This window comes from Salvelinus fontinalis, chromosome 1 (assembly GCF_029448725.1).
Source record: "Salvelinus fontinalis isolate EN_2023a chromosome 1, ASM2944872v1, whole genome shotgun sequence".
NCBI classification, from domain to species: domain Eukaryota; kingdom Metazoa; phylum Chordata; class Actinopteri; order Salmoniformes; family Salmonidae; genus Salvelinus; species Salvelinus fontinalis.
In genome coordinates, this window is record NC_074665.1 from 66,070,439 (window position 1) to 66,085,461 (window position 15,023).

Consider the following 15,023-nt stretch of genomic DNA (forward strand, 5'->3'; position numbering starts at 1 on the left):
TTGGAAGCATTCTGGATTTGGTCCTGCTTGGAAGCATTCTGGATTTGGTCCTGCTTGGAAGCTCTGTGATGGCAGCTTTCTTTGAGGAATGTTAACCCTTTTAGTCCAGACGTTATGAGAGAAACAACACCATTATGGCTCTGAGAATATGTTCAATGTGTACAGTGAAAGCGAGAGGATGGATAGTGCTGAGCATGACTGGTGGTTTGAGCTACTTCTATTGCTTGTCTAGCACTTACTCACTGCATTTTCTAACATATAGGCCTATCATAGTAATAACATCTTATAACCAAGGTCTAGGTTTCTTCCTAGGTTCCTGCATTTCTAGGGAGTTTTTCCTTGCCATCGTGCTTCTACATCTGCATTGCTTGCTGTTTGTGGTTTTAGGCTGGGTTTCTATATAGCACTTTGTGACATCTGCTGATGTAAAAAGGGCTTTATAAATACATTTAATTGATTGATTGTTATCAAAATATCAGCAGTTAAAAAATGTTTGTTCATTCATAGCACCAGTGGTTGAATCAATGTGAGTTTATTTGGTGGGGTTGAAGATCCTTCCAACAGTGTTTAAGACCAGTGGTTCTCTCTTCTCACCATTACGAGAGACATCAAGTTCTACTAGCTGCATGAAGTTTGCTATTTCTGGAGGAAGTCTTTGGATCTCGTTGTCACTCAGGCCCAGCTTTCGTAGCTTTAGCAGCTGAAAAAATGGCTGAAAAAGACAAACACACATATTAGACTAGCTGTATAGTTGACATGGACGTAGTAAAGCATTCAGTGTGAACAAATGAGATAAAATATGGTTTTCAAATATGGTTTTCAATGGCCTACTATTTGTCCCATCCTGAAAATGTTTCCAGAAACCTATGAACCCAATTAAAAAGGGGCAATCTGCAGTGCTACTGTACATCCATTTTGGGGCTTATAAAATTAATGATGTACCACTTGATTCTTGAAAAATATAACTGTCGTCTTTTTATTGGTTTATTTGTATTGCCATTAGCTTTTGCCGAAGCAACAGCTATTATTCCTAGGGTGCACACAACCTAAAACACAACAGTAGACAAGAACAGTCAATCAGAATTCAAAATATAAGCTTGTTTAACTCAAATGTATTTAAACAAACACTATATAACCTCAAAATATGGTTAAAACTATAATTTAATATCATGGATGTTCAGTCCTTGCGTCAATACCTCTGGTCACATTTCTCCAGCCCCATCACTCAACTTTTTACCAAAAGGGGGCAGGGAAATGCTTTGTTATTGTTTCAATTGCGGATTGCCACTTTAAAATGTTGAGTGACTAACCAGGTTTCCATCCAACCATTTCATGTGGATGAATTACCTGACGCATGAAAAAAGTCACAACCGGGTTGATGGCAACAGGAAATGTCAGTAGAATTTTTTAAATGTTGACAGACAATTTGTTTGTTGTTATCCCACTACAACTTGGGAAAGCATGCAGTTTATAAGGCTACAAAAATGCAATAAGTTAAGATGAAATTCACAGGGTGGTGAAAGCGCACGCTGATGAGCTTGATGCTCCTTTCCAATAAATATCGAGGGTTTTGTTCTGGTGACATGATGATCAATGCTTGGCTGCCATTTAACCAACAAAAATAATCTCGCTCTTATCCATAACAACCTCCTCATGTAGGCTATCTGTAAGCAATTTTTTTCAGCGCACGTGCCAAGACCAGAGTGGGCACGTTTGCTATAAAAACAGGGTAGAGTTGAAAATGTGATGGAAACCCATTGAACTTAACTTTTTTTATTTATTCGGTATATGGGAATTTTACTGCAAAATATATTTATATGTGCACTACGTCCTCATACATAGACTTATCTACAACAAGTCAGTTTGATGGAAAAAATGTTTGGTGGGAAAGTGCACAGTTTTTACATTATTTGCATTAAAATCTGTTGCCAACTGGATGGACACCTAGCTACTGTTAAACATGAAATAACAGGCTAACTGAAAGACCATACTTGACCACAATCAACTAACTAAATAAGTTTTAAACAGCAAAAAGTTCAGCAATTAGGCCTAAGAGTGGTAGTCAGTGGTCTGGCAAATATTGTTTAGTTCCTACACAGTTCTCTGATGTAAATCAACTAGCCTATTCTTTTATCTGGATGATGACCTACTTGGATGCTGCCTTATCCTGACACCATCTCTGTTTCATAAATATTAACATTAACCCCAAAAGACTGGTTTCAAAAACATACAGCATTTTCAAGAACACTATGGTTGTGTTTACACAGCCACTTTAAAAACTCAAATCAAATTTTATTTCTATATCTAGGCCTAATCTTTTTTTTCGGACTGTCCACACTCAGTTTTATATTAACCATATCAGAGTTGCATATTCACACTGGTGTAGCCTCTGATTATTGATTGATTTGATTGTATAAAATACCAATTAGTGAAAAAATTATCAGAATTTGGCTGCTTGTGTAAAGGTGGTATAAATTAGATGGATATCAGATATGCAAATAATTGGCAAAAGATCTGAATTAGGCTGCGTTTACAGAGGCAGCCCAATTGTGTGATTTTGCACAAGTATGGGTAAAAGAGCTATGTGATTGGCCAAAAGACCAATTAGTGGAAAAAGATCAGAATTGGGCTGCCTGTGTAAATGCACATTGACCCTAGGAGTAGAGACCTATAGTGAGACTAACAGAAGTCGTGAGGGAATAGTCCTCCACTTTAATTGAATATGAATAATAAGCTACAGCATAACAGGTATAAAAAAATCTCTATTGAAGTAGGCCTATTTTAAGGACAAATAGCTTACTTTGATTGCAAACAATGCAATCAGTGATGGTGAACTGGACTCCAATTTGCATTTTGAAGAGCACACTCAATCTAGGCTTCCATATTTTACATTCATTTAAATGAAAATGTAGCCTAGACCTTCTACCGGTAGGTAAACTTCCAGAAATGTTCAAGGTTTCACAACTTCAGGACAGAAATCGAGTTAGCCTAAATAGCGTAACACACAGGCTAAATAGCCTAGTGGTTCTTAGGTGCTATGAACTCAAAAGGTAATAAGGAGTCATTCAAATACATCAATGTTTTGATCATCCTTTACCATTGATATAACTTTCATAACTATTGCAGGTTGTCTTTATGACAAAGGCCTGCCCATCTTCGCGTGAAGGAAAGTATATCAATACTGGGACTTGAGGCCTACAGCTTCAACACCAACTGTATATTATGTTTGAATGGTAGCCAGGCTGTGATTTGGCCTACTTATAATAATAATCAAATAGAGGTGACAATGACATGCTAAAATGTAAACTAGAGAATGAAATAGGCAAGCTAATAGGCCTACATGTGCATTTCTTGTTGACTGCGTTTGTGCAGTTACCTGATAAAAATATTACATTGTGGTTGAGTTCTTTGGAAATTGACATTTTCCTGTTCACAATAACAAATTCTGCTATGTCAACAACAAACCTAGCCTAATGATAACTGAACTGTAAACTGGTATTCTTGGGATGGAGGCACAGACACACACACCCAGACAATACAACCTTGGCCTAGCCTATCTGATGTGTGGATTAAACCTACACTGGTTTCATAGATGTTTTTTCCTGGCCTGAAACTCATGGTTTCAATGATCCTTAGGCCAGACAGAGGAGCACACAAGCCTCTATTGTGTTCATTATAGACTAGGGATATTCCAATGTCCCGACAAGACAGGTCAATCAGCTGCTCCAGAATACAATGTCAGCTAGCCTAACCTGCTCTTCCTGTTACCGTTATTCACCCCCAGAGCACACCCAACACAAGAAACCCATCAAGAGGTCTGCGCAGGACAGATTTCTTCATCCCGCTACCGCCCACAACCGCAGCTTTTCATACCGTACCCGCCCGCTCCTGCTGGCTTTCTGTCCGACCGCTTCCCCCCAGTCCCGCAAAGTTATTTTAGGCGAATGTGACAGCTCACTTGCCAGCCATGGTGCCAGCTATTTTGCACCCTATAGGCAACATCAAAATGCACACAAATAACTGAAGAAATATTAAATTACCTGCAATTCTCACAGATTTCTTCATCCCGCTACCGCCCACAACCGCAGCTTTTCATACCGTACCCGCCCGCTCCTGCTGGCTTTCTGTCCGACCGCTTCCCCCCATTCCCGCAAAGTTATTTTAGGTGAATGTGACAGCTCACTTGCCAGCCATGGTGCCAGCTATTTTGCACCCTATGGTTTCCAGTTTGCGTGAAGTCCAGTGAAGTTCCTTGAGGGCAGTAGTGAAATCAGCTTGGAGGGCCATCACCATGCTTCCCCGTAGGGATTGTGCCAGGTTTCCTCCAGACGTGATGCTTGGCATTCATGCCAAAGAGTTCAAACTCTTTCATCAGACCAGATAATTTTGTTTCTCATGGTCTGAGAGTCCTTTAGGTGCCAAACTCCAAGCTGATTGCCATGTGCCTTTTACTGAGGAGTGGCTTCTGTCTGGACACTACCGTGAAGGCCTGATTGGTGGAGTGCTGCTGAGATGGTTGTCCTTCTGGAAGGTTCTCCCATCTCCACAGCGGAACTCTGGAGCTCTGTCAGAGTGACCATCGGGTTCCTTCTCCTCCGATTGCTCAGTTTGGCTGGGTGGCCAGCTCTAGGAAGAGTCTTGGTGGTTCCAAAATTCTTCCAATTAAGAATGATAGAGGCCACTGTTCTTGGGGACCTTCAATGCTGCAGACATTTTTTGGCACCGTTCCCCAGATCTGGGACTCAACACAACCCTGTCTCGGAGCTCTACGGAGAATTCCTTCGACCTCATGGCTTGGTTTTTGCTCTGACATGCACCATCAACTGTGGGACCATATATAGACAGATGTGTGCCTTTCCAAATCATGTCCAGTCAATTGAATTTACCACAGGTGGTCTCCAATCAAGTTGTAGAAACATCAAGGATGATCAATGGAAACAGGATGCACCTGAGCTCAATTGAGTCTCATAGCAAACGATCTGAATACTTACGTAAATAAGGTATATAAACTCAGCCAAGATAGAAACGTCCTCTCGCTGTCAACTGCGTTTATTTTCAGCAAACTTGACATGTGTAAATATTTGTATGAACATAAGTTTCAACAACAGACATAAACTGAACAAGTTCCACAGACATGTGACTAACAGAAATGGAATGTGTCCCTGAACAAAGGGGTGTCAAAATTAAAAGTAGCCGTATCTGGTGTGGCCACAAGCTGCATTAAGTACCGCAGTGCATCTCCTCCTCATGGACTGCACCAGAATTGCCAGTTCTTGCTGTGAGATGTCACCCCACTCTTCCACCAACTGAAGAGTTTGACTGTGTGATATTAGGTTGCTTCCTGTGTAAACATTTTCCGTCTGGATTTTAATGATCCGTGACGCGCAGCGTTGAGATTTCCTGCAATGACAAACTCAGTCCGATGATGCTGTAACACACCGCCCCAGACCATGACGGATCCTCCACCTACAAATCTATCCCGCTCCAGAGTACAGGCCTCGGTGTAACGCTCATTCCTTCGACGATGAACGCGAATCCAACCATCACGCCTAGTGAGACAAAACTGCGACTCATCAGTGAAGAGCACTTTTTGCCAGTCCTGTCTGGTCCAGCGATGGTGGTTTTGTGCCCACAGGCGACATTGTTGCCGGTGATGTCTGGTGAGTACCTACAAGCCCTCAGTCCAGCCTCTCTCAGCTTATTGCGGACAGTCTGAGCACTGATGGCGGGATTGTGCATTCCTGGTGTAACTCGGGCAGTTGTTGTTGCCATCCTGTACCTGTCCCGCAGCTGTGATGTTCGGATGTACCGATCCTGTGCAGGTGTTGTTACACGTGGTCTGCCACTGCGAGGACAATTAGCTGTCCGTCCTGTCTCCCTGTAGCACTGTCTTAGGCGTCTCACAGTACAGACATTGCAAGTTATTGCCCTGGCCACATCTGCAGTCCTCATGCCTCCTTGCAGCATGCCTAAGGCACGTTCACACAGATGAGCAGGGACCTTGGGCATCTTTCTTTTGGTGTTTTTCAGTCAGTGGAAAGGCCTCTTTAGTGTCCTAAGTTTTTATAACTGTGACCCTAATTGCCTACCGTCTTAAGCTGTTAGTGTCTTAACGACCGTTCCACAGGTGCATGTTCATTAATTGTTTATGGTTCATTGAACAAGCACGGGAAGCAGTGTTTAACCTGATGAGGACAGAGGGCGCTGTTGTCACTTTGGGGGAAAAACGTGCCCAATTTAAACGGCCTCGTACTCAATTCTTGCTCGTACAATATGCATATTATTATTACTATTGGATAGAAAACACTCTCTAGTTTCTATAACCGTTTGAATTATATCTGTGAGTAAAACAGAACTCATTTGGCACAAACTTCCTGAACAGGAAGTGTAAAATCTGAAATCGATGCTCTCTTCTGGGTCCTGCCTATAAAATGGGCATGATACCTATTAGTATACATGCACGTCATACACCTTCCCCTGGATGTCAAGATGCAGTAAAAGAAGAAATGGAGTGTTTATCTTGGTCTGAGATGGAATAAGTGCTCTTGGAATGACGTGTCACCCATTTTCTGTTTTTCCAAACAACGATTGTTCTTGACAAAGGACACCTTGTACAACATTCTGATGGAAGATCAGCAAAAGTAGGACCCATTTTATGATGTTATGTCATATATCTGTCGAACTGTGTACTATTAGTTTTGCGCCCAGGTTTTGGGCACTCGGTCGACATAACGTAAGCCTTATGTGGTAATGAAGTTATTTTTAGAATTCTAATACGGCGATTGCATTAAGAACTAGTGTATCTATAATTTCCTATACAACATGTATTTTTTAGTTATGTTTATGAATAGCTATTTGGTCAGAATATGTGTGTCAGAAAAAGTGTCCGAAAAGAATCCGGGCGTTGTGGGACAAAATAGCTACGTTAGCACAATGTATAACCACTGATTTCAGCTCTAAATATGCACATTTTCGAACAAAACATAAGTGTATGTATAACCTGATGTTATAGGACTGTCATCTGATGAACCTTATCAAGGTTAGTCAAAAATAATATATATTTTGCTGGTGTGTCACGATCGCTAACTTTTACTGCTGGGAAATGGCTTGTGTTTCTGGCTATTGTGGTAAGCTAATATAATGCTATATTGTGTTTTCGCTGTAAAACACTTAAGAAATCGGAAATATTGGCTGGATTCACAAGATGTTTATCTTTCATTAGCTGTACACCATGTATTTTTAATGAATGTTTTATGATGAGTATTTAGGTATTTCACGTTGCTCTCTGTAATTGTTCTAGCTGCGTCGGTGCTATTTGTGATTGTAGCTGCAATGTAAAACTATGATGTATACCTCAAATATGCACATTTTCGAACAAAACATGGATTTATTGTATAACATGTTATAAGACTGTCATCTGATGAAGTTGTTTCTTGGTTAGTGACTAATTATATCTCTATTTGGTCAGTTTTGTGATAGCTACCTATGCGGTAAAGAAATTGTGAAAATATGCGGTTGAGTCTTTTGCTATTGTGGTTAGCTAATAGAAATACATAGTGTTTTCACTGTAAAACATTTTAAAAATCGGAAATGATGGCGGGATTCACAAGATGTGTATCGTTCATTTGCTGTATTGGACTTGTGATTTCATGATATTTATATGCTAGTATTTACTTGTGGCCCTATGCTAGGCTATGCTAGTCAGGTTTTTACTGATGAGGATGCTCCCGGGATCAGGGATGGTGATGAAGTAGAGGTTAACAAGAAGTTAAGCTTTTAACCTCTCTTGGGTAGGGGACAGTATTTTGACGTCCGGATGAAAAGCGTGCCCAGAGTAAACTGCCTGCTACTCAGGCCCAGATACTAGGATATGCATATTATTAGTAGATTTGGCTAGAAAACACTCTGAAGTTTCTAAAACTGAATGATGTCTGCGATTATAACAGAACTCATATGGCAGGCAAAAACTTGAGAAAAAATACAACCAGGAAGTGGGAAATCTGAGGTTTGTAGGTTTTCAACTCTTTGCTTATCCAAGATACAGTGGAAATGGGGTCATGTTGCACTCCCGAAGGCTTCCACTAGATGTCAACAGTCTTTAGAACCTTGCTTGACGCTTCTACTGTGAAGTAGGGGTGAATGAGGGGCGATTGAGTAAGGTCTCTCCCAGAGTGCCACGAACTGACCATGCGCGTTCATGTGAGAGTTAGCTTGAGTTCCATTGCATTTCTGAAGACAAAGGAATTCTCCGGTTGGAACATTATTGAAGATTTATGTTAAAAACAACCTAAAGATTGTTTCTATACTTCTTTTGACATGTTTCTACAGACTGTAATATACCTTTTGGGACTTTGTCAGTACTTTCCGCTGGACTTGCCCGCGCGTCGTGAGTTTAGATTGTGTACTGAACGCGCGAACAACAAGGAGGAATTTGGACATAAATGATGGACATTATCGAACAAAACAAACATTTATTGTGGAACTGGGATTCCTGGGAGTGCATTCTGATGAAGATCAAAGGTAAGTGAATATTTATAATGCTATTTCTGACTTCTGTTGACTCCAACATGGCGGATATCTATTTGGGTTGATTTGTCGTCTGAGCGCCGTACTCAGATTATTGCATGGTTTGCTTTTTCCGTAACGTTTTTTAGAAATCTGACACAGAGGTTGCATTAAGGAGAAGTGGATCTAAAATTCCATGTATAACACTTGTATTTTCATCAACATTTATGATGGCTATTTCTGTAAATTGATGTAAATCCCCGGATGTTTTGGAACTACTGAACATAACGCGCCAATGTAAACTGAGATTTTTGGATATAAATATGAACTTTACCGAACAAAACATACATGTATTGTGTAACATGAAGTCCTATGAGTGTCATCTGATGAAGATCAAAGGTTAGTGATTAATTTTATCTATATTTCTTCTTTTTGTGACTCCTCTCTTTGGCTGGAAAAATGGCTGTGTTTTTCTGTGACTTGGCTTTGACCTAACATAATCGTTTGGTTTTCTTTCGTCGTAAAGCCTTTTTGAAAATCGGACACTATGGCTGGATTTACAACAAGTGTATCTTTAAAATAATGTAAAATACATCTATGTTTGAGGAATTTTAATCATGGGATTTCTGTTGTTTTGAATTTGGCGCCCTGCAGTTTCACTGGCTGTTGACGAGGTGAGGCGCTACCGTCCCACATACCCTAGAGAGGTTAACTTCTTGCCGCACGGATCCCTTTAATCGGGATCATTTTCGTAAACAACCGCTGAATTGCAGAGCGCCAAATTCAAAAATAACACTAAAAATATTTATAATCATGAAATATACCAAAACACAGCTTAGTTTGTTGTTAATCCACCTATCGTGTCAGATTTTGAAAATATGCTTTACAGCGAAAGCAATCCAAGCGTTTGTGAGTATATCAATCACTAGACAAAACAGTAAGAACAGCTAGCCCCAAATTAGCTTGGTCACGAAAGTCAGAAAAGCAATAAAATTAATCGCTTACCTTTGATAATCTTCGGATGTTTGCACTCACGAGACTCCCAGTTACACAATAAATGTTATTTTTGTTCGATAAAGATTAGTTTTATAACCAAAAACCACCATTTGGTTTACGTGCTATGTTCAGAAAACCACAGGCTCGTTCCGGTCCTGAAAGGCAGACGAAAATTCCAAAAAGTATCCGTAGTGTTCGTAGAAACATGTCAAACGTTTTTTTATAATCAATCCTCAGGTTGTTTTTAACATACATAATCGATAATATTTCAACCGGACGGTAACCTATTCAATACTACAGAGAAAAAAAAATGTCGAGCTACATCTCTCGCACGCAGGAACTAATCAAAGGACACCTGACGCGTTTTGAAAAATCTCGCTCATTTTTCAAAATAAAAGCTTGAAACTATGTCTAAAGCCTGGTCACAGCCTGAGGAAGCCATTAGAAAAGGAATCTGGTTGATACCCCTTTAAATGGAGGAGGGGCAGGCAACGGAACAGGGATTTTTCCAAATAAAAAGGCACTTCCGGTTTGGATTTCCTCAGGTTTTCACCTGCAGAATCAGTTCTGTTATACTCACAGACAATATTTTGACAGTTTTGGAAACTTGTCAATTATATGCATATTCTAGCATCTGGACCTGAGAAATAGTCCGTTTACCTTGGGAACGTTATTTTTCCAAACACAAAAATTCTGCCCCCTATCTGAAAGAAGTTAACTGACTTGCCTAGTTAAATAAAGATTACACACACACACACCCCAAAAGATATTTACATATACATATGTCCCCATTACCAGTAAAACAATCAAAAACTATTTATTTCAATAACTTTCTGTGCTCTTTCCTCTCTCAACCAGTATTTCTATGAAATGCCGTTTGGGTCTTTGCATGTCAAAAAAGATGTGTAAAATAACACTATTTGACGAGTCAAATAAGCTTGTTGACCAATCAGGATCTGAATATGACTGCACGTCACATTATAATTTAACGCGTTTATTAATTTTTTATGTAGTTATTACACATTGATCACATTAGCACTCGTATTTCTTATGTCACAACGATTCATTGACACGTATGCTATGATTCTGGTAAAGTTGTCTCGCACACCTATCTTGCTGGTCATTAAAAAAAAAAAGTTAGCTAGCTCATGGATGCAAACAATGTTCTTCCCCAAAAACATAGCAAAACAACAATCTGTTTCAGTAGCTATAGTTAACTAGATAGCTAGGTGTCATCTAAAAGAATCCTAATTTATAAGTCAGTTCTTATTTGATTAATGGTGGTCGGACCCATCTATGTGAAGCTAGCCACAATAAGGAGTAGCCACAATAGTGGAATTTGCAGGTAGCCTTCAAAACAAAAGTGTGGCATAATTCTACTATTTGTATTCATTTGCATCACCGTCAATGACATACTTTTATTTTGAAGGCAGACCGCAAATTCCACTATTGTGCCTAATCCTTATTGTGGCTAGCTTCACAACACATAACCCGGTCCAGTCGAGCCTCACTAGCCAGATGAAGCTAGCTGGCTGCTTATAACTCGACTCGACTTCGGCGATGTCATCTACAAAATAGCTTCCAACACTCTACTCAGCAAACTGGACGCAGTTTATCACAGTGCCATTCGTTTTGTTACTAAAGCACCTTATACGACCCACCACTGCAACCTGTATGCCCTAGTCGGCTGGCCCTCGCTACATGTTCGTCGTCAGACCCACTGGCTCCAGGTCATCTACAAGGCTATGCTAGGTAAAGTGCCGCCTTATCTCAGTTCACTGGTCACGATGGCTACACCCACCCGCAGCACGCGCTCCAGCAGGTGTATCTCACTGATCATCCCTAAAGCTAAAACCTCATTTGGACGCCTTTCCTTCCAGTTCTCTGCTGCCTGCGACTGGAACGAATTGCAAAAATCTCTGAAGTTGGAGACTTTTATCTCCCTCAACAACTTTAAAAATCTGCTATCCGAGCAGCTAACCGATCACTGCAGCTGTACATAGTCCATCTGTAAACTACCCACCCAATTTACCTACCTCACCCCCCATACTGCTTTTATTTATTTACTTTTCTGCTCTTTTGCACACCAGTATCTCTTCTTGCACATGTTCATCTGATGATTTATCACTCCAGTGTTAATCTGCTAAATTGTAATTATTCGATTTATTGCCTACCTCATGCCTTTTGCACACATTGTACATAGATTCTCTTTTTTCTACCATGTTATTGACTTGTTTATTGTTTACTCCATGTGTAACTCTGTGTTGTCTGTTCACACTGCTATGCTTTATCTTGGCCAGGTCGCAGTTGCAAATGAGAACTTGTTCTCAACTAGCCTACCTGGTTAAATAAAGGTGAAATAAAATAAAAAAATAAAAAAATAACGTTATCTTTGGGCAACAGGGTTAAGTAGCTGGCTAGCTATTTATTTTCATGAACTGAAGTTCAATAGGCGAACAACATGTGGCTACCTTGCTAATACTTACTCACAAGGATTCCTAAATCATTGCTAAGAATAGTGAAAATGACTGCAGTTTTTACTGGTCATTGTTTTCAGGCTGGTTGTATTGGTGCTAGCTAGGTATCAAGATAAAGCTAGCTACCTCAGAAGTTGCGGTCGAACTAATTATGTTTTTTTACCAAAGAGATATTGTAAACACATCGTTCGTGGCCAGTATTTGCTTGTTTGCAGACTTTTTGGTACAACTTTGACAGTGCTACTGTATATTTTTTGACATGCAAAGACCCAAACGGCATTCCATAGTATGTATGTCGTGAAGCTAATAGCAGTGACGCTATTACTGTGTAACTCCGGTAGGGCAACATCTGAAAAATAGCGCACTTGGTAGTGTGTACCGGTGCTCGACCAGTCGCGAAAGCCAACACCCACGACAGAGAACAGTTGATTGTCAAGGGCAATGAACTCCATTATCTTGGCTTTAATGGATTTCGCCTTTGAGTTGTTTCACTGAAATGTGTTTACTCTTTCAAATGCCTGCTCGATTCACACAGCAGACATTGTGGGCTAGGTTAGGGATGTTGTGTTGCACGTGTAGTGCAAAATTTGACGTGGGGTCATTACGTCTTGTACCTATGTTATATAGGTATGCATGGCAGCTTGACATTGGTTTTTAACATCAACGTTAAACTAGACATCGGGCCGATACCAATGTTGGCATTTTTAGCTAATATTGTCCGATTCCGATATGTTCACCGATATATCGTACATCCCTAGCTTAAAGTTTTTATAAACTATTCAGCTATTTCTTCACATTAAAAGCACAGCAATGTGCACATGGTAGTAGGCTATAAGTGCAAATGTTCCATTAGCAGGAAAACACCATTACCAAAAGTGAGCACAAATGAAATTATGCATGTAATGCTTTTATTAGAAAAGGGTTCATTTTTATGGTGGAAGTTATCTTTCCCAAACTTGAAACTCACTCGCTGTTTATGTGTGCCAGTTAGGCTCTACACCCCTTGTAAAGCAGATGAATGTGCTTAATTAAGAAGTTATTTGGCCACTTTAGTTGTGATACAAACCTTATTAAAACATATGAGCTAGACGACTATGATTCAAACAAGTTGCACAAAAAAAAGACGTTGTTTCTTACGCTGGGCATCATTCACAAGTGATAATATATAATTCACAAGTGATAGGCTAATATTGTCACCCATCAGACTATTCTTGATTTAATCTTGTCTTTACATATACTAAATAACATATGCACCTGTATCGAAACAGGGGCAGTGGGAAAAATAACATGTCATCTATGCACTTAAATAGCGAATGGTGGATGCTTTTCCCCGTGGTTTATTTTCATGCCAGCCAGGTTGCTTATATTTACAACAGGAGTATAACTTATGTGCTTAATATTAAGAAAGTTAATAAATAAATAAATACAATTCGTAGGCCTAGCCTATAGAAAGATGGGATCCTCTTTTTAAGAGGCCATCAAAACTCTGTATTCTCCCGCAATTGCATAACCTATAGAAATGTTGCGCAACATGAGATCAAGGGCTCTCATGAAGTGCTTGATTAGATTTTGAACACCTTTGCATTGATGTCAGAGTGATTAGAGGGACAATAGAGTACTAGGTACCAGGCAGTTAGCAAGTTCGGGAGGCTACTAATGACCAGCAGTAGCAGAGCTTGGAGAAGCCTAATTACTGTGACTAGACGGTCATGTGGAATTTGACTGCCTTCATGACTCATGACCGCCGGTGTGTCGGTAATACGGTCACCACAACAGCCCTACCCATCACTAAGCATGCACTGTTTTCTTAACCACAACTAGATGGATGCATAAAATAATTTATATGGAAATAAATATCCCTGAATGACTGAAATATTGGAATAAAGTAGGCAAATGCAATTCAAGGCATGTATCAAAATGTTGCTTACTGAAACTCAGTCATCCACTCCTTGTAATAAATTTGAAGCAATAGCCTACCCGCATGTGATCAACTAGATTATAAATTCAGCACCGTTTTGATTGGGACAGCACCATCATGCTGAGAGACAAGCGTGGGGACTCGTCTTGATAAATCAATAAATGTCAGATTTTTGTTTTCCCTGAATCTCCATTTGGATATTGGTTATGCTACAATTAGGCTGGGAAAATGTTACCTAAATTGAGGTGAGTGCTGCCCATGATCATCTTGTCTAGTATGCTCATTTATTAAAACATTTTGCCATGTTATGTAGATTAACTAATGGATTATTTTGCTCTACACTCGCAGTCGCCTAGTAGCCTAGGCCTACTCCCGACCAAAAGCCTGTGACTTCACCGACTTGTTTGATAATCAATTAATGTGATTTTGTTTCACTGAATCTCTGTCTGTATAGACAATTTGGTTAATTGGTTTCTGGTTAAGCAAATAAGTGAAGGTGGTATACAGTGCATTTGGAAAGTATTCAGACCCCTTGACTTTTTCTACATTTTGTTACGTTATGCATTTTAAAATGGATTACATTGTATTGTTTTCAATCTTCACACAATACCCCATAATGAAAGTGAAAGTAAATGTTTTGCAAATGTATTAAAAACAAAAATACCTTATTTATATAAATATTCAGACCCTTTGCTATGAGACTTGAAATTGAGCTCAGGTGCATCTTGCTTCCATTGATCATCCTTGAGATGTTTCGACAACTTGATTGGAGTCCACCTTTGGTAAATTCAACTGATCTGGGAAAGGGTAGCAAAAAATGTCTGCTGCATTGAAGGTTCCCAAGAACACTGCAGCCTCCATCATTCTTAAATGGAATAAGTTTGGAACCACCAAGACTCTTCCTAGAGCTGGCAGCCCAGCCAAACTGAGCAATCGGGGGAGAAGGACCAAGAGGTGACATCCCTGACCAAGAGGTCAGAGGTGACCAAGGACCTGATGGTCACTCTGACAGAGCTCTAGAGTTCCTCTGTGGAGATGGGAGAACCTTCCAGAAGGACAACCATCTCTGCAGCAATCCACCAATCAGGCATTTATGGCAGAGTGGCCAGACAGAAGCCACTCCTCAG

At 40.0% G+C, this 15,023-nt stretch overlaps 1 protein-coding gene across 2 annotated transcripts in view; it reads right to left on the bottom strand.

Moving 5' to 3' along the window:
- Positions 1-15,023, bottom strand: part of LOC129860070 (leucine-rich repeat-containing protein 1-like) — a 61,808-nt gene that overhangs the window by 35,707 nt on the left and 11,078 nt on the right. Inside the window, exon 2 of one of the 2 annotated variants that reach the window (XM_055930410.1) lies at positions 595-712. The exons of the other annotated variant lie outside the window; for it this stretch is intronic. Within the exon in view, the coding sequence (XP_055786385.1) occupies positions 595-712 (118 nt within the window). The remainder of the gene's footprint in view (positions 1-594; positions 713-15,023) is intronic. 2 annotated transcript variants of the gene reach the window in all.